General features: G+C 33.3%; 2 protein-coding genes across 3 annotated transcripts; one reads left to right on the top strand and one right to left on the bottom strand.

The window, feature by feature from the left end:
- The first annotated feature begins 12 nt into the window (after positions 1 to 12).
- On the top strand, positions 13 to 1,709 carry LOC120189344 (pollen receptor-like kinase 2). Its single transcript, XM_039192649.1, has 2 exons — positions 13 to 403; positions 1,099 to 1,709. Exons 1-2 carry the CDS (start codon positions 13 to 15, stop codon positions 1,704 to 1,706), a joined length of 999 nt encoding a protein of 332 aa, XP_039048580.1. The 3' UTR covers positions 1,707 to 1,709.
- A 4,303-nt stretch (positions 1,710 to 6,012) lies between these two features.
- Positions 6,013 to 20,074, bottom strand: LOC120189384 (calcium-transporting ATPase 10, plasma membrane-type-like). 2 transcript variants are annotated; one of them, XM_039192676.1, is made up of 35 exons: positions 19,906 to 20,074; positions 19,045 to 19,213; positions 17,132 to 17,248; positions 17,013 to 17,052; positions 16,256 to 16,365; positions 16,035 to 16,166; positions 15,788 to 15,877; positions 15,211 to 15,280; positions 15,053 to 15,123; positions 14,890 to 14,973; positions 14,732 to 14,809; positions 14,579 to 14,650; positions 14,077 to 14,160; positions 13,919 to 14,001; positions 13,709 to 13,817; positions 13,551 to 13,606; positions 13,140 to 13,182; positions 12,955 to 13,038; positions 12,495 to 12,632; positions 12,333 to 12,395; positions 12,158 to 12,256; positions 11,173 to 11,283; positions 10,795 to 10,965; positions 9,650 to 9,709; positions 9,212 to 9,376; positions 9,005 to 9,121; positions 8,603 to 8,701; positions 8,369 to 8,506; positions 8,181 to 8,281; positions 8,057 to 8,102; positions 7,813 to 7,947; positions 7,212 to 7,319; positions 7,034 to 7,125; positions 6,820 to 6,914; positions 6,013 to 6,381 (listed from the first exon to the last, which is right to left on the bottom strand). In XM_039192676.1, the coding sequence occupies exons 2-35, from the start codon at positions 19,207 to 19,209 to the stop codon at positions 6,344 to 6,346; spliced, it is 3,264 nt and encodes a 1,087-aa protein (XP_039048607.1). In that variant the 5' UTR covers positions 19,210 to 19,213; positions 19,906 to 20,074; the 3' UTR covers positions 6,013 to 6,343. The 2 variants fall into 2 exon arrangements, with proteins under 2 accessions (XP_039048607.1, XP_039048606.1); XM_039192675.1 differs by lacking the exon at positions 19,906 to 20,074 and having other exon boundaries at positions 19,045 to 19,369.
- Between the last annotated feature and the right edge of the window lie 448 nt (positions 20,075 to 20,522).

Genomic DNA, 20,522 nt, shown 5'->3' with positions numbered 1-20,522 from the left:
ACCGGCTTCTTAATGGATCGGCGCAGAGAGCAACCACCGAAATCGGTGGAGACTCCGCCTCCGGCAGTTCGAAAAGCGGAGGCCGTAAAACTTTGTTTCTTGATGAATGATAGGGAGAAGTTCGATTTGACGGAGCTACTGAAATCCTCGGCCGAGGTGTTGGGAAGTGGAAGCTTCGGGGCGTCGTATAAGGCGGCGATACGGACAGAGCCAGCAATGGTGGTGAAGAGGTTTCAGCAGATGAATAACGCGGGGAAAGAAGAGTTCCATGATCATATGAAAAGCTTGGGGAGATTGAGACATAAGAACTTGCTTCCCCTCATTGCTTACTTTTATAGGAGGGAAGAGAAGCTTCTCGTCTCCGATTTTGTTCCCAATGGAAGCTTGGCTGCTCATCTTCATGGTTAGTCATTCATTACTTTGAAATATCATCAGTTTTGCTACTTTTAGGAATTCAATACACCATCAACAACCATATACATGACCCAAATTTAAGTAGCGTATCATTTTCACTAATAAACTTTAAACTACTTTAATTTCGAGCTTAATCAAAGTATTGTCACACTAAATTATTAAACATCTAGATGATACAGTAATTTGATAATGGTGTAACAGCCAAAAACTGATTTTTTTAATTATACACCATCGTATTTCTCATCAAAGTTAAGACCTTTTTTTACTCAATTTTAATTACGATTGAAAACTATCATTCTTCGTTACTTTTTGCTATCGAACTTTTACCAAAAAAACTGATTTTACATAGATGAAATTGATAGGAAAACTAAAACTCAAAACTTATATTTTAAGTGTTTTAAAATTTAATGATAAAATTGATACATTTACGAAGGAAAAACGATTTACTGGAAATTAACATCTAAAATTCAATGATGATATAGTTTGCCTCTAGAAATTATTTTACCCTATAAGCATATTGTCCAATCTCAAATGCCAACACATTCACATAGAAATAACAATCATTTATATCTTCTATAGTGTCAGAATAAATAAATAAATAAATAAATAAATAAATAAAACCCTTTTATTGAGTATTAACCATTTCTAATCAGATCCATAACTGATAACTCTTGTTTTTTGCAGGTCATCGTAGCCTAGGTCAACCGCCTCTCGACTGGCCAACACGGTTGCGCATCGTGAAAGGTGTAGCCAGAGGCCTCTACCATCTCTACAAAGAGTTACCAGGTTTAGTAGCACCCCACGGCCACCTCAAATCCTCAAACGTTCTCCTGAACGAATCCTTTGAACCTCTCCTCATGGATTACAGCCTAATCCCAGTTATCAACCAAGAAAGCGCTCAAGAACTCATGGTGGTTTACAAATCACCGGAGTACGTCAAAACCGGGAGAATAACGAAGAAAACCGACTTGTGGAGCCTCGGGGTATTGATTATAGAGATTCTGACGGGAAAATTCCCTACGAATTTCTTGCACAAGGGGAAAAGGAACGATGATCAGGATTTGGCAGTGTGGGTGACGTCCGTTGTGGGTGATGATCATGAAGATTATGTGAAGAAGATTGATTTGATTTTGGATAAAGATATTGGGGAAATAAGCGATGGTGATAGACGGTTGATTGTTGAGTTGTTGAAGATTGGGTTGAGTTGCTGTGAATTGGATATGGAGAAGAGATTAGATTTGAAGGAGGCTGTGGAGAGAATTGAAGGATTAAATGTTGATGAGAAAGAATGATGACGATGATGTCCCAATGAAACTAATAATTAATTGGATAAACTTAGTATTTAGTTGCAACACTATCACTTTAGTTCTATTTTGATCACCCAATTACATTTTTTAAAAAAATCATCACTAACGTTGAACTCATCAAGTGACTTCAATGGTTAAAGGGAGTGTTGTTCTCCCTAGAGGTCTTGGGTTCAAGCAATTGTATTTGTGGGTGTAGGTGCATTATGAATGGTTAAGAAAGATTTGAACAAATACGATCTTGTAGTTATAATCACCCTAAACCATTAAAAAAGTTATCAATGACATTACATTTTGGTTATCCGTCGTTAAAAAATTGGCAATGATGTTGACATGTCACCATAGGATATTTCCATGTCATCATTGGAAAAATAAAATAATACCACGTCATCAGTTCAGTTAATTTTTATTGATAGGTGATTAAAATGAAACTAAAATGTAATGTTAGTAATTATTTAAAAATAATAATTAGCTGATCACCAAAATGAAACTAAAGTGATATTTGGGTGACTAAATACTTAGTTTACACTTAATTTTAATTTTGACTAATTCTTTTACGGTTAAAATATATGTCAAATCCATGTACTCTTTGTACATTTAGAATTTGATCTTCCTAATTTTATTTTTAACATTTTAGATTTTTTTTGATTTAAATTTTTAAGTTTAACTGTTAATCTTGTTAATTTTTTTCTATTAAATTGGTGGACATGACATTCAAAATAATAATGTTGTAACTGATCTCGATTTAATAGAAGAAATCTAATGATCTAAACTATTAGATTTAATTTTTTATAATTTTGGAAATTACATGAACTAAATTCTAAATAATCAACAAGGTATAGGGATTTAGAGTGTATTTTAACTTATTTTCTTGGTTTTACTTCTAAATATTGTTGGTAAATATTTAAATTAAGCACAGTGAATAGCTTTAATTAAAATTTTATAAAGAGATTTTAGTATTTATTAATCTTTTTTTAAAAAAAATTATTCTAATCCATTGCTAACTTTCAAATCCTAAGAATATATTTTATAATCAAAATACCTTTGGAAACTATAATAATATTAATATCAATTGAACTAATACTCATTCTAATCAAATCTTATTTTAATTGAATTAATTAATACTCGATCCAAAATATTCTTTAAAATACAATTATAAGAATAATTATTATAACTTATAATTGAACTACTAATCATAATATATCTTAATTGAAATAAATATAAATCTAAACTCACTCTTTATAATATTCAAATTAATATGGAAAAAGGAGATCAAATCTTATAACGAAACCCTATAGATTTGAAGCCTAATATATAATATTATTCACAAAAAAATAGTAGAAGAACACAGATTTCCATAAGCTATGCTGTTTGAGCGCCATGTAAAGTGAAAGCCGAGAGAGATCGAAACACAAACCTTTCCCCACGACGGCGGTATCGGAAGACGGCGACGAGGAACGCCAGTGAACGACGATCACCAAAATCAAGGAGGTCAAAAGGAGAGCCCTCGCGCTCCCAGAAAATGCATTTTCGTGGTTCCGACGTTGACATTAGTGGTTGAGTTGACGATGGTGCAAGCACGAGCTGCACTGCGCGGGGAGGAGAAGCGAAGAACGGTAAGTATGGCGACCAGCGCCGCCACAACTGGAAGTGGCACCGGTTCTTCGGAAGGAATCTCAAACATGAGCCACATTTTTTGACGTAATTGATACTCACACTCTCCCGTCGTCCACCACCACCAGCAACAATGATAGATATGCGGATCCTGATTGATCAGTTTCTTATTGTTTAGATATTTAACTTTGATTTTGACGATCGGAGTTAGTTATTTGTTCCCGCAATTTTCAAATCTGAATTCTAAATGATCAGTTAAGTTTTTCCATTTTCCTTGTCAGTTTGATCGTAGTAATGTTTTATTAATAGTATAATTAGTTTTTCGTAAAATTAATTTTACATTTAATTTATAAAATAATTAATTACACCATATATTCTCAAATTATGATTTCATTATTGAATTGATTTTTAAACTTTTAAATATTTAATTTTATCTCTAAACTATAATTCTTAGAGTATAAAAATGATTATAATAGTCATTTTAAATTAGTATTCGAACATTTAAATTTCGATCTAATCTTCAAATTCATACGTAATTAATTTCAATTATAACTTAAATTTTTATGATATGTATAGAATGTTGTATGTTTTAAGAATGATTTATTTATCATTTGTCACTTAGATATTACTGACTTTTTTTTGTTTATTTTGATCAGGAGCTTCATTAAATAAATTTGTGGAAAAAAATAAAAATAAAAAAAACCAGCAGTTAAAGGAAGAATCCAAAATTTCACCAAGAATCGTGGCAAGAGTCATAGGCATGACCTAAGGCTCGATGCATTATGAGTCTGACGCAATAGATTTCGATGGTACAGTCTGCAGCTTCTAGAAAACAACCCAACATTTATCTTAACGTCAAAATTCAAAATTATCTTAAAGATAAATGCCTGGAAGATAAATAAGAGCCTATCGAGAAGATAAAACATAATTCAACCAAAACTACAAGTCTTCAAATATTTATTTATATCTTTTGCGATAAACCTTCTTTTTGTCTTTATATTTTATTTAGGATTTTTAGTTATTTTATATTTAGGACTATCCGTATAAATACATTGGACAATCGGTTATTCCTTCGAATAATATTATTCGATTCTCTGAAAATTAGGAGTGACAATCGACTATTCTTTTATAAATTACTACTCCAACTCAAAAAAAAATCGTTGGCTTGAAGGTTGTTTTGACTTGCGATTTGGAAGTTGGATCGATTGGCTGTAATTTAGTTTCCTGCAAACAAACTTAACAACGACCCGTTAAAAGGAATCAATATTGAGTTCGCCTAAGGGGTTAATATTTTATTAATCTTTTAAATACAAAAAGAAATAATTCACAATCTTCTGGTTAGGATCGATTTAAACCAATATACTATGTGTATAATTCAGTATGTCAACTATTAAACAACTTATTAGAAATTGAAGACAACAAATTAGAAATGTCACGAAATCCCCTGCTCTTGGGGGATGTCCTCAGCACCGAGGTTAATGTACTAGAGTGCATGTGCGACTTGTTCAGATCACGAGCTAAGAAATTTTTTTTTTTTCAATATCAACGATAACTCTATTCAGTATCTAAAAAGGATAGATCTATAATATCCTTTTATTGTGTATTAAATTTATGATTTCCGTTGATGAAAATTCAATCTTGGAATTTAAGAAGATTATCGAAAAGACATTATAATTAGAATTGACTAGACAATGTGCCATCTAAGAGACAATTATTTCAATGGTCAATCGAAATTTAGGTTAACAAAATCTAAGACTGTATCATTACTATCGAATTCTTCTACCTTTATTAACTTTTATTTATTTTTCATCATTTTTTTAAATTATTTTTACCTTATTACTCTTATTGTTTCTAGATTCCTCTTTCATTTTTACAGTTAACTCGGTCCAGGATAAGTGTTAATTTCTTAATCATAGTAAATCGACTCTATTTTTTAAAAAATAACATTTTAAAATTGAATAATACAATTTCGACCTAATACTCTTGTTAACGGGATATAACTAGTGTATCAATAATAGATGAAACTAAACGTGCATACACTTAAAACCAAATTTAAAAATAAATTTCATAATTTAAAAATAAAACTAAAACATTTAAAATTAATTTAAAATAAAGAATCATAGTTTAAAACTAGAATTAAATCTTTAAGAGTTCAAAAACTAATTTAAAATAAATTCACATTTAAAAAACGCATGATATATAATCAACTCTTTGTAAAATGACATATTGCCAGTAGCGTCAATTATCATACAAAATAATTCAAAGCATACATTCCCCAAAATATTATATATATATATATAAATTAAAATCCACTTACATAATATAAAACTCTTTAATTTTATACACCATTAGATGAAAAAATAAATAACTAATTTCAATTTTTTTTTTAATAAATATTTTCTCATTTTCAATAACCTCAATCATTTACTTTCACTCATCATCCAACAGACCTAAATCTATAGAAAACTAAAAAAATTTTATATTATATAATAAGATCTTATCTCATATATATTCGCTCATTTAAAAAAAAAAAGCAAATATGGTTATCAACATAATATTACTTTTTATATCTACTACGAGAGCAAATAGATGTATAAACATTTATTTTCAAAATTTATATATAATTGAATTAAAATCAAATTTTATGCAAACAAAAATAGAAATTTCATACATACAATTATATCAAATAACAAAGTTCAACCATAAATTTATGACTAATGCCATAGTACAGGTGTACCTATCTCATAACAAAAACAAATAAAAGAATCAAAATATAGAAAAACCATCAACAAGCTCTTTTCGAGAAGGAAATATATAAACAGGTGTAAATGATAACGGTATTCACCAAGCTCTAACCAAGACATTGATGTATTTAAGAACACGACTCTATTTCAACACACAGCAGTTGGGGTTAAACGAAATCCGAAAACGTTGTCGTTCAACTTCTCCGTGTCTATGATCGGATTCGTGTTAAATAAGGCCAGTTTCCGAAAAGAAGGGGGAACTGTCTTTTAAGATGCAGCATTTGACTCGCCATGCTTTTGACTACCTGAAAGATCCGAGTGGAAAACGAAATAATCAGACCACTAAAGCATATAATCAAATATCAATCACCAATTAATCTGATGAAATAAAACACCAACTTCAAGATCAAAATTCGAATTTTAACACTGTAAATAAGAAAGAACGAAAAAAAAAACTATATATTGAAAAGAACATCTCCATAATGAACTTTTGTAATACCCGATCCAGATAACTGATCGAATAACCATGGCTATAAGAAACAATTCAAAAAGAAACTATAACCAAATGATCTCAAATAAGACTAGACTTTCCAATAGGGTTATTCTGGTTCGGTTGTTATTCTAAATCAAGTCATAAGCAAATTCAGACATTTGACTTTTATGGTTAAATCGAGTTTAGGTCAAGTTTTCGGATTAGACTCGAATTTGACAAATCTAGAACAGACATAAATGAAGATTCTTACTTTCCTTTCTTCGACGTTTAACAATTCTCGAAAAGAACTTGCTGACAGGTTTTTCCGGCACCGGTATAAACTTCCCAATGAGAGCAAGTGGCCAACTGATTGAAAAGCAAACCAGTAATTAGATGAACTCTTAAGATTATAATCAAAATTATTAAGATTTTTCTTGAAAATATATAATTTTTAACTTCAAATCCACGTAGGAAAAACTATCAACCTGATGAAACCAATAGCAACCGATACCAGCCATAGCTGCCAGCTAAGCTGCACGGTTTTAGCAAACTTCCCAAGGAACTCGACGATGACAGCCTGGACAATGAGAAAAAAGAATGTAGAACCAAGAAAACAACTAGAATGAACGCTGATCAGATCGATTGCTAACATACGAATCTCACCTGAAGTATTACTGTTATTGCCACGATCCCAATGAACAGATAGTTTTTACTGAGTCCTCTGAAAATGTTCACTTCATCCGGCTTACGAGCATTGAATTCGTTAAAGATCTGCAATTAACATAAGTTATATTTACATCAATCCGTTGTTGTTAGTTGCATATTCAAATTCAAGCTTATTCGGGTCACTAATTTAAACTCCATTAAGAAGGCAACAAATATGATCAGCCGAGGAAAAATAACATTTACCAGTCGCTGCCAAAACATAAAAAACGAGATTTTCTAATCTGACTAACAATAGTGTGTTTCTGGTGGGTGAGGGTGGGGGCGCAGACAAGTCGTGGCACCCCTGATTTCAGTTATGCTAGCTGAAAAGGATAGTTGCCAAACAACAATACAGCCGGTGTTTCAACAAAAAGCAAACGAGAAGAAAACAATGTTTCAACAAAAAGCAAACGAGAAGAAAACAGAAGTTAAGACTCGATCATAAAACGGGGCTTATCAGTTCTAGTAGCATGCAAAAGCCATAAGCCCCTAATAAGTACTATATTTAATCCAACAGTATTAAATTCTATTAAGTTCTTATCGAGTAATTGTGGCTTACCTGACAAAGGACAAATGCATTGAATATCAGTGTATTCTTCTCTCTGGTAGCATGCTCGCTGCTTTGATGTTCCAGATGCAATATCTTCTTGCCGTCAAAATTGAGAATGAGCAGGACAGTTACTTGATATACAGCCTGAAATTTACATGGACAATACCAGCTTAGTAAAATCACCATCGTTTAGCCATGAGCCACAGTAACCAGGAGAAGAGCATAGTTTAGGAGTAAGGCAATTAAACGTTACCTGTATAAGCAAGTTTCTCCACATGATATTAGTTATAAGAGGCTCCCTGACAAAGCAAACCATCATTTTAACATAATCCTTATTTGGAAGGGAAATGAATCGAGATTTAATCAAAATTTCATACCTTCGACCAACAGGGGGGCGGTGCATCAGATGGTCGGTTGGAGGTTCGGTAGCTAATGCTAATGCTCCAAGAGTATCCATTATAAGATTGACCCAAAGAAGCTGTGCACAGAGTGAAAGTAGAATACAATACTCGTATATTCATAATAGTTGAGAGAAATAATGCATATAAGCACACAGTGAACAAACCTGTACTGCATTCAGAGGAACATCACCAGATGAAACAGCGGCTACAACATTTATAACAAGAGCTGCGACATTAACCGTAAGTTGAAACTGGATGAATTTCTGGATATTTGCATAAACAGATCTACCCCATCTGACAACCTAATTTCATAAGATATTCATGATTATGTTGATTTAAGAAAAGAAGCTTCCAACATTTCTGATAAGTAATAAAATGGGAAGAAAAGAATACAATACCTTCACAACCGAAGCAAAGTTATCATCTAAAATGATGATATCTGAACTCTCTTTTGCAACTTCGGTCCCTTGAATACCCATTGCAAGACCAATGTCGGCCTGTAGTCCAAAGACAAGAAATTCAGCAATTGAATGCTAATCACATGAAACCATGTTTAATGATTAAGATCGTCTAGCCTTGAATCCATTCCTAATAATTGCAGTCAAATAAGCTGGTGTAGCCATCTTCTGGTAACCAAAATTTTATAATTTGCATTGCACTAGAAGCAGGATGGTTTGGACTATAGAGTTCCAACTTAAATTGCCTTACATTCTGGAAGGAAAAATAAAGAAGAAGATCCTAGAATGACATAATAATTTATCTTGATTGATAGTCGAGAAAAAGAAAAATGAATATCAGACCTCGTGTAGAGCAGGAGCATCATTGGTTCCATCTCCAGTTACAGCAACAACATGTCCCCTTCTTCTTAATGCTTGGACAAGCAGAAGTTTATCGTTGGGTGATGATCGTCCCATCACCTATGCATCAATAACATAATTTAAATTCTTTTGATCATTTTTTTAAACCGCAAGGCAAATTCAGAAAATGAATGGCAAAGCAGAACATACAGATAATTTCTCAGCAACTTCTTCCCTTTGCGAATCAGTTAGAGAACGGAAAACTTTCCCTTCAATGAGACTTGACTCAGATGCATCCGCATCTGACGATAATATTCCACACTCTAAAGCAATCGCCCTTGCTGTTTTAAGATTGTCACCAGTGACCATGCGTACCTATGGAACAAAGATGGAAAATCTCTAAATTACTCGTATTTTTATAATCAACCTCCAACTTCATATCAGTATTAGAAGATGAAAGGCAAAGAAAGAAAAATACAACAGTTAATGTCATTGAAAACGAAAGGACTATTTTGTATAATAATCAGATCTTATAGATAGAATGTAGGGAGATGTGGTAAAATATAACCCAAGGCACCACAAAAAACATTGGTTTTATATCATATGGTTTTAATAGTGGTTAGTTATATATCATATAAATAATTATACCTTGACACCAGCCTTTTGGCATAACTGCACTGATTCTTTGACACTAGGCCGACAAGGATCCTGCATAAATTCTCAAAAGTAATTAAAAAGCATATTACAAATCGAGCAAAAACTAAATTCATAACATTCGTGAATGTTAAATTCTTTACAAACTTCAAACTACAAGTCCACAAACAACTGAGCCTTTCTAAATATTTAACGTTAGTCAAATGAATCATATTAGGTCAGCTGAACTCAGAGCAATATCCTCAGTAAGCTCAAGAAAGCTAGAAGTCATTATTTTACAGTTTCCAACCCTATCCTCTTTGGTCTTACTTTCTGTTAACATGGGTATCATCCTTTAACTGAATATTCTGATGAATTTTGTAGTCGCCTTTTACATGTCTCAACCAAATGAAACTGTTTTCTGATGTTGTCTGAGCACATATTATCTCTCTTCAACACTTATTCCCAGCTACATCTTCTCAACCATGCTCATTTTCTTGGGAATGTTAACACTTACACGCTCAACATTCAAATTCATAATACACTGTTGGTCTCATAGCTATCTTCAACCTTTTATTTAATTCCTTGCATTTTGCAATCTGACACAGTTGAAGACAGCACTTCACTCACAAGAAGACAAATTTGCAATTCAAGGATGAAGACTGGTTAGGGATGAAAATATACCATAAATGAGGAAAAAATTACACTATCCCAAATAGAGAAAAGAATGATGAAAAATGAAGCTGCGAAAAGTAGTAAGGATCAGACTATAGCATAAGGACTTCCTTAATTGCTAATTTAGGTGTTTCACATGGAAGGCAAAACTTGCAAAGGGTGGAAAAGTCTATTATGAGGAAAGGTATTTTATATATCAAGAGGAATGAGAAAGTTCTGCGGAAAATGAAGATGGTACAGAATGATATTGAGGGCAATAAACAAACATTTCACGAAGATTATCAGTGGAGAATGACAAGGCAGTGCTAGTGCTTCTATCATATCGTCTGATCTGTCCTCCATATATGAGCATTGAAGTAAGCATAAACGCCTCAAACAACAATGACCATGACATGACTAAGCTCTTTCCCCATGTGCAAATAATAAATAAAAAATGGACCAAGATAAAGACATGAAAGTGCATAATTATTCCCTGAGATAGATACCTTTATACCAACAACAGCAAGAAAAACAAGGTCGTCTTCAGGTACAGCCCATCGAGCAAGCTCTTCTTCATTAGTTGGAACCTTTTCACTTTCATATGATCTGTAAGCAATAGCAACACAGCGCAAACTACCAGAAGCCATAGTTTCAATTGCCTTCTCAAAAAAGGCCACCTGAAGACAAGAATTTCAAGAAATACAAATTCTTCAAATGTTAGCAACCCAATCCTAACAGCATCAAATTACAAGCATTATAAACAACAGAACTGAAATACAGAAAAAGTTCAAGAAATAAAACAATACAATAACCATGATTCAAAAGAAAGTGATTAAAGAAAAAGGAGACACCACCAGTATCCCCACAGGCAAAGTTTCTCAAACCTTTTCTTCGTCCATTGCTACAGTTTCACCGTTACTGTCAAGATACGAAGTGCATGCAGCTAACACTATTTCAGCAGCACCTTTCCAGTGAATACGAACTTTACCATCCGGCTGGGAGACAAATTATCATAAAAAATGGTAGTATCAGAAGAAAAGCCCTTTAACTGGCTAGAGGAAGATATTCTGAATAAAAGTATGTGTATAATTATTTCGTAAAACAATCACCATTATCTTTCAAGTTCAACCTAATACATTTTTAGATACAGTTGCAGCCTGTCATGATGAAAGAATATTTTATATACAATTACGCTATTGATGTTATTCTGAGTAATAATATGATGATATATTGATATACAAGGTGAAAAGATCTAGAAAGAAAATTTGACCAGTATTATTTTTCTTAACAAATTTAATCTGAAGTCTTAAGTTATTTTTAAAAAATTAAATAAGCCTTCGAATGAAAAAAAAAGTTACTTATTCAGCAGCCGTTGCCACTAATCTTCCTATATCTGTCTTTATCATTAGCGTTAAAACAAGTTCAACTATTACTATTATAATTCACTACCGATTCGTCAAATACTAAACCAGAAGGGTTTGTACCGACGTCTAATAGAAAAGCCACCTAACTGTGTCACCCGTTACCCAGAACCTTCTCAAAGAATGACCATAAGCAAACCACACCAACCGAGCTTCATAAACTCCAAAAAAAATGAAATAATGAAATAAAAGTAGCAAAATCTTGCAACATAAACAATCTGAATGGAACTTCAATTGAATGTGTATGCATGCATAGATTAAAACTCAAAAAGAAAAGAGGACCAATAGATATTAAAGGCAGATAACAAATATCCATCCAAAAGGACACATCATCGAATTTCTAATTTTATCTTTGCTCGAAAATCAATCACAAAAAGGGGTCAACATTCAAAATACAGACAAAAATAAAAAAAATTGCTGATGAAAGCTAACAATATAGTAACACTACCAATCGTATTGCAACACCGCCTCGTTTTTTCTCCGAGTTGAAGGGGAATACATTTAGAATAGACGAGCAAGACCTAACAGCATCAAAATCCATACCAAGCTACAAGATTCAAAGACTAACAATTAGTACGGTTAGAAACAAGGACAAGAAGATATTACGAGGTTGAATATGTAACCTTTATTCCCCAATTAAGAATTGCTTTTTCTGTTGGCGATCCAGAAACCTCGACAGCACCTCCCTAAAGAAACAAAAAAAGAAGAAAGTGAAAATAAAAGATATCTAATAAAGACAACTTAATAAACATGGTTCGGAAAAAATGCAAGTTACTGAGACATACCTCTGGGGTGAAGACACTGCCATTGGCATTCACAGCAATGCTCTCAATAAGTAATGAAGTTAGTGTATCAGGCAACTCCGAACTGCTGTCTGGAGGATCAATTTTTCTGCCACCAGCATAAGCTTCAACCACAGTCATCTGTGCAGAATATAAACATTATACACTGATAGACAGACATAGAGTTTTTACTGTGGTCATTCTCCTAGCATTCTATCCCACCCCAGTGGGACCTCCGGAACCTGTTTGTGTAGAAATCATTTAGGTTTTGGCTTAGACTTCCTATAATTTACTCTACATGTTGTATAATATTTTAAATTCTCCTTGCACTTTAAAGGCAAACCCAGGAAGCGGATTTAGTTAAGTACATTGTTTTTTACTGATATCACTAGGGCAAAGATTTTGGTGCTATCCTGGAATTAGAAATTTAGAACTGCGGAAAAAATAACACATCCCAACTTGCCTGATTCAATGTCAAGGTACCAGTCTTGTCACTGCAAATTGTTGTTGCAGAACCCATGGTCTCACAAGCAGAAAGTCTGCGCACCTGCAGCTCAACTTCTATATTAAGCATCATGAAAAATCTATTCCAAAGAAGGAATTTCACACCTGTCTAAAAAATAGATTAAAAGTACTCATCACACATACCAGAGCTTTATCTGCCATCATTTTCTTCATTGAGTAAGCAAGGCTGCATCATAATCAAATAACACAGCTATTATATTGAAAAAGAAAAGGGAATAGATGAGTCAGACTTATGTATATGAACATTTTTGTTACTACTATTTGAATAATTACACTTCATAAACTGCAGCATCTGCCATACGAGACACAACCAAATAAATTTGGAATCAATGCAACAAGAGTACAAAGTATCACCACAACAGAAAACAACTAGGAGAAAAGGAGACAAATGAACATGTGAGAAAAAACATGGCAAGAAATTTATGCGACCTCCATATAAATTGCAACCCAATATCAAGATATCCAATAAAAATTACAACTAGGGACCATGAGTGTTTTGGATTTCGAAAACTTTTACATAAAAAGCAAACTTACGTTAGGGTGACAGCTAAAGGAAGCCCTTCAGGCACCGCAACAACTACAATTGTGACCTACAAAGTTCAAAATGTCAAGACATACAAAAACAAATATGCCCTTAAGCGTGCACATAAGACATGCAATTGGACAAAGGGTGATAGATCAGGAGCACATACTGCAACAGTGAGAATCTTAATGGCTCCATCTACAGCACGACCCACACTTGTTTTGCCTGCAACAAACTCCTTTCTTCCATTTGGGTCTTCGGTGTGGCCAGTGAAGTACCTAAGTCATTCAAAGAACCTTAAGAACAGACCAAATAGCAGAGTGACTGAAAAACAGAAAGTGGGAGAAGCAAAAGATACTGTCATTAAGCCCAAAGTTACCTAACTAAAAGGATAATCAAAACAGCAAAAGCAACACTGAGTCCAACAAAACCAATGAAAGTTGCAACCCCATTCAATCGCACCTAAAAAATTAATTGAGGTAAAGATAACAAGTAAAGCCTAAAATTTAACCAATTGTTGTCATGGGAAAAAGAAACCTGCAAGGGAGTTTCTTCACCATTGTCTTCTGAAAGATTAGACATGAGCAAACCCCACTCAGTATTAATCCCGACTCCTGTTACCTGAGAATTTAAACAAAGATAATCATAGCTGAGCTAAAAACAGATACAAGGTTTCAATACGCCAAAAAAGAGTAAGGAAAGAAAGAAAGCATAGAGAGAGAAGACAGTAATAGTCAAGTTCTAAAATAGCCAAATATAGTTCTCATCTACATGAAACATACATTTGATTCTAAAGAAGAAAGTGAAAACTGCAACATAAATATTTCCAATTAGAATGTGGTAAGCAAATTATCAAAAAGAGGGCCCATGTACTCAAATACATAAAATAAAGTTGGTTAAGAGAACAGAAGAATTTTTTGAATTAACTTCAATAACTTTCAGATCCAGCGTGAAAAGTGTATATGGGAACTGGAACAGGGTGATTGCTGTAAAAACACAATAAAACGATTTAAAGATAAGGTAAAAGAGCAAAGATTACCAGCATAGTCCCACTTCCATCTGCCACTTTGCATCCAGACATTAAAAAAGGCTGTTTGGCATCCTTGTGAACCTATGTCAAGATGAAATAATAGTTTCAAGAAATCTAAGTGTACGAGTTCCATTGAATAGCACATCAGGTAGTAAAGCTTACAATATCACTCTCTCCTGTCATACTAGATTCATCTATTGCAAGTGAATGACCAGAGATTAGAATTCCATCAGCAGGGACCTAAAGAGCATATTTAGAAATTCAGACAAAATGCATTCAAAATAAGCTAAATGTAAAAAGAACATGATAAAGCCACATACCTGATCACCAATGTTGAGGGGTACAACATCACCAACAACAATATCGTAAATTGAAATTTCAACTCTTCTGCCTCCTCTAACAACCTGACAGGTTGCATTTGAGCATAAATTCCAGAAGCATATTGTTCATACTCAATTCAATGGTTAAACAGTGGATACCAACCTCCAAATGTATGTTTCTCTTCTCTTCATCTAGTTTTTGGAACTGAAGAGATTGTTTATAGTCACTGATAGCTGCAAATTTAAAAGCTAATACTAATAAGAACAGAACGGAGAAAATATTCGCGCATTATGCAAAACTTTAAACAATCAGTTGAGCACCTGTCACAACAATAACAAGCAGAACTGCGAACGCTATGCTACCCCCATCATACCAGCCTTCCTTTATGCCCTGTAAATGAAGAATGCAACACAGTAGATGAAAACTGAAAAGTCTTATTTACAAAGCCTAAAGGCTTAGAAAAAGAAAGACTTGCAGAAAAAAATAATGCACTTCAGGGAAAAAAATAACACTTAAAATAATTATTGATCACACTCCAGAAATTATGTTAGTTCTACAATGCAGGGAAAATGTACAGTTGGCCATCATATAGCACCACTGAAAAAATGTTCTAGCAATGCTACTGGAACTCATGATAATAAATATTAAGGAACATATAATCCAGTCCCTGTGAGGCTGTGACACTCTAATTTTAGAATCCAAGTAGTGCATCCAAGACCAAGATAATCTGAATCCTTAAAGCTATGTGACAAAAGACCAGCATTACACAAACCATGATTATCATCCTCATGTATGATTTTAAGAAACATAAGATGGCCCCTTCTATTTGTATTACTCACATAAGGAGTGTTTTATATATAAAAGTAAATCTAATTGACCATACAGAAAAAGCCTCACCTCTGTCTTTATACCCAAAGCCAGAGAAGCCACAGCAGCTACCACCAAAATCATCAAAGTAAGATCTTGGCAAGCTTCCCAAACAAACCTCTGTGTGCAAGAAAGCAAAGATTATAATAACATTACACTCAGAACCAAAAACAAAAGATGATCGTTTTAATAAACATTATATTAGCAAGGAGGCCAAAAAAACAACAAACATGGAGAATAGAAAGAGAACGTGAAACTGGGATATCTAAATACATACCCAAAAACTCCTTCCCTTTTTCTGAGGATACGTGTTTGAACCAAATGCATTCCTCCGTTTCAGTAAATCAGAGTCATCCCCTGGAATACCTTTCTCCAAATTTGTTTTTAGTGACTCTGCCAGCCCATTAACCTGAATTAGAAACCAAAACATAAAACCTGAATAAGTGGGAAAAAAATACCAAAACATAATATCAACATGTTCTATTTTCACTAACTTACCCCTCCATATTCCAGCAGAGTATTAAAATTGTGATCCCTAGACACTGAAGCAAGTTGCTCTGGTCCAACAGAAAAATCACTGCCGGGAACTCGTGGTGGAATTTTTGTTCCTACAAATCAAAGCACTGTGATGAACATCTGCATAGAAATGCTGATATTTTATAAGCAGTTGCAGCGCAAGAACCATTGAGTACAACAGAATACTACATTCAACCAAAGTTTTGAGATGAATCCAATCAAGAAAAGAAGACAACTGACCTAACAAAGAGCCATATCAACTTAATTGTACAGCTAATAAAAAGTTCAAGTTGATAAAAAGAGTAACCAACGGCTATACTCATTAGCATTGAACAAAACAAAGGTTTGACCAGCAGCATGATAATAAATAGTTAGAAATGTAAACATTCATTAGAGATATAATACCCATGAGCAGTTTTTCTAAGACGTGAAATTCGCAACTATACAATCATTTCAGTTTATCAATGCATGCTGCTTCTGTCTAACAACTCCCAAATACTAAAGTTTAAAATAAAAGGAAGAAAAAAGTCATGCATTTTGGGAGATACATTTGGGATAAAGCAAGACAGTGAAGAATAAAGGGCAAAGACAACATATAGCCAATTATAATTTGAACGGAACTGCCAAAAACATAGAAACATGTAAAGGATTGAACATCAAACAGAAGTAGTAAAATATAAGCACTATCCTTAAACATTATTCCACAAATATAAGGAGATAAGTAGGATAAATAAATTACCATTTACTTGTTCCCCAGCTTGTTTGAAAAGATATGCAGCCTAACATAAACAAAAGGTTACAGGGATAAATATGCAACTACATTTCAATGAGAGAAAACTAAAATCAAGGATAACATACTCGTATAGCTTGCGCATGTGCTCTAATCTTCCTTAAAATTTGTTTCTTCTCTTCTTCCTTTTTCAAGTCTAAGGTGTATCTAAATCGACGAGATGCATTGAGCACAAGTGCAGCTTGCTACAAAAGGAAAAAAAAGAAAAGAAGTCAAATAATATTCAGTACCTATGAGTAATTTCACATTGTCAGTAGTAAAGAAAAAAGAAGCCCAAACATAACATAAAGAACTGAGACAAAAAAACAGATATGACACCTAGAGTAGTCAGGTAGACAGATATAGTTGGGTCTGGAATGGGATAATTACTTTGATTGGAAATATTTTAGGGTCATCTTGTTTTGAGTCATTTCAGTTAGAATTGTGTTCATATCCTTTTAAGCCTATATTAGTGAGTTTTATTTCGTCTTCTTTGTGCAGGTTTAGATCATTCTGTATTCTAGTTAATTTGAGTTCAGGTTGTGTCTGGTAAGGTTCAAACTGGGTGGATTTATACGGCTCAGGTTGTTTAGGTAATTTTGGATTCTAGTTAACTGAAGTTCAGGTTGTTTCTGGTATAAATGGAGCAGGTGTATATTGTTCGTGATGTTTGGGTAATTTGGGATTTTAGTTGATTGTTCATGTTATTTTGGTTCAAGTTGGGTGGGTTTATACTGTTACCATTTCTTGATCAAATTAGGAGAGTTTGAGCACGTTACTTTGGTTTGGTTCAACTTTGCAGCTCTAAAAATACTCAGAATATGAATAAAAGGAAAAGCAACCATCCCCAAGCCACAAAGTCGGAACAGCCACTAGGAACTAGGAAGTTAAGGGTATTTGACAACCATGCTCAAGCAACCAACTCACACCTGTTGACTTATGAAAATATTTTCCATTCTTAGTCTCCACTTGTTCTCTACTTATGATCAATGAAGTGAAGTATTTGACAACCTGCTTTTAGTATTAAGAAAACTTGAACTGAAAAATAATCTAAAACAGTTGTCTAGTTCTTCTGAAAATAAGAAAAGCATGGGCCTCCAAGTTTCATTAATTATCCTATTTATGTAGGTAGTGGAAAAGCATAAATGCAAAATCTAGAATCCATTCCAAAACTGGGGGCAAGAGTCCAAAGCTATGTTGGGTGAAAATCTTTGTGATTGCTACTTGTTTCCGCACAACTATCTCACTTGCTATGGTAAGCTTACTCAAGAGGGTACTGTTTCAGCTATCTCCCAACCCCCCATGTTTCAGCCATCATTAATTCACCTTTACTTCGATCAGAATTCATTTTCACTTCAAAAGGCCAAAAGGCTAGAAGGTTCGTTTGAATACAGAACCTTTTTTTATCATAGAAGTAACAAATATTTTAAAATGTAAATAATAATACTAATAAAATGAAAAAATAAAAAATTTTAGAATAATTATCTTATGAGTTGGTGATGCATATTAATCAATTATAATGCTTCAAATCATTTCCTTTTGCTTTTTAAATAAGCAAAGAGAAAAGAAAACCAGAAAGCAAATTGAAAGAGCAAGCCAGCGAAACAATTATAACATTGCTCTGTAATTCAAGACAGGTGATACCCATCAATATTTTCTTGAGCAGAAACGGGAAAGACCAACTTAAAATTTCCGAAAAGAAAGAGAGAAAATGACAGGAAAGGAACAAAAATGATAGAAATTGAGGGGGAGGGTAAAAAAATCAATTAGAAAAATAGCAGTTCAGTGTCCTCTTGATTCATTTAGAGGCACCCAAAAAACTATGCACGATTAACCCTCGATATAACTGTTTCTCTCTAATCCGCCTAAAATTAGCAATCTAAACCACCCAAAATCAAATGCATAAAATAATACTAGATTCAGCATATAAAACTTGACAAAACACATAATATATCAAATAATATATCTATTATCTTATTAGAGAGAGAAATTAGGGCATTACCCTCCAGCGGCGGAGGCGGTCGATAGGAGCATTCTTAGTGCTCGGGATGTAAAAGGGATCAGGGGAAAGCTCACGATCTTCATCTTCGGAGTAAGCGGAGCGGCTGCTTCCGGCTTCCACGTCATTCGGCCGCCGGTACGGCGACCCCTTGAATATGTTACTCATCACTCTGTTTATGTCGCAGGAGAGATGACACAGTCACTCTATTTCTCAGGAAAGCAAGTATTATTTCTCATTCAACATCAACTTTCTTCTATTTTTTCAAGCTCCAGTATCGAATTTTTCCCTCTCTTTTATCTTTGTTCTTTTTTTCACAGAAAGAGATGGATACTTGATGTTTCTTTTTTCAAAAGTTAAAACTAAATTAGAAGAAATTCAAAATACTTACTCCACTCAATCACTAAATTTCTAAGTTTTAGAACTTCCAGCAAGTGACGTGATGGTCCTTTGAAAAAAAGGCAAAAAAGAAAGTGATCAATGCTCTTATTTTATCTTTTCCTCTTTTTTCCCGGGAAAAATCCACTGACGAAGAAACCAAGTTCACACTTACAGAAAAACTAATTATACAAAGAAATGCTAAAAAACAATATTAAAAAATAACAATAATTCAAAAATATATAATTAGAGTTATAATAACCTGATCTCCTGACAAAATAACAAAGGCAATCTTTGATTTATCCACAGAGAACCGTTTTATTATAGAAACTTTAGACCGACTCAAGCAAAATCGAGAGAAACAAAACGACAACCGATGAGGCCGACGCATCGGCCGTTGAACCATGCACGGGTATTTTTTATCATCGAAAGAATAATGCAACAAAAAAAATGTTGATTTCGTTTCATCGATTCCAAAAACTGTACCTCTGCTTTAGTGTTTTCTGGTTCTCTCCTCTGTTAGGAACTGCCGAAAGCAATTTGTTTTAAGTTTCTTTTCTTCGTCCTTCACTAACGCTTCCTGGTTGCTTTCTCTGGCTGTTATTTTGAAATTTGAACGCAACAGTTGATCTGCCTTCAATTACAAACTATACTATATACTCAGGGGAAGAAATTCTTACTCATTGAATCAAACATAATATATATATATATATATTTATAAGATACCACACCTTTAATATACGGTTAAAAAAATATTATTAAAAATATTAATATATTTTTAATATTTCTGATAAAGTATTATTAAACATATTTTTTCTACCGAAAATATTAATATTAATGTATCTAAAATATTTAATATTTTCGATAAACGCTACAAAAGACATTATTTTTTTTACCGGAATTGTTAATATTGGATGCTACTTAAAATATATTTTTTTACCAAAAATTAGGTAGCGAAATTAACATTTTTTAAAAAAATATTTTAAATAACGCTTTACATGAAACATTAAAAAATATTAATATTTTTGATAACATCTTTAGATATCCGTATATTAAGGTTGTCGTACAGTATAACTACTTTAATATATATACTGTTTTGTATG

The sequence above is a fragment of the Hibiscus syriacus genome, unplaced genomic scaffold (genome assembly GCF_006381635.1).
Source record: "Hibiscus syriacus cultivar Baekdansim isolate YM2019G1 unplaced genomic scaffold, ASM638163v2 tig00116954_pilon, whole genome shotgun sequence".
NCBI classification, from domain to species: domain Eukaryota; kingdom Viridiplantae; phylum Streptophyta; class Magnoliopsida; order Malvales; family Malvaceae; genus Hibiscus; species Hibiscus syriacus.
This window is presented reverse-complemented; position numbering and strand designations above follow the sequence as displayed.

Excerpts from the sequence above, each read along its gene's own strand:
- LOC120189384 (XM_039192676.1), bottom strand. The coding sequence starts at position 19,209 with ATGAGTAACATATTCAAGGGGTCGCCGTACCGGCGGCCGAATGACGTG. Across the intron at positions 16,366-17,012 it reads AGCTGGGGAACAAGTAAATG|GAACAAAAATTCCACCACGA; the intron begins GTAATTTATTTA and ends TTTGATTTGTAG. Across the intron at positions 8,282-8,368 it reads TTCCTCTGAATGCAGTACAG|CTTCTTTGGGTCAATCTTAT; the intron begins GTTTGTTCACTG and ends CTCTGTGCACAG.
- LOC120189344 (XM_039192649.1), top strand. The coding sequence starts at position 13 with ATGGATCGGCGCAGAGAGCAACCACCGAAATCGGTGGAGACTCCGCCT. Across the intron at positions 404-1,098 it reads CTTGGCTGCTCATCTTCATG|GTCATCGTAGCCTAGGTCAA; the intron begins GTTAGTCATTCA and ends TGTTTTTTGCAG.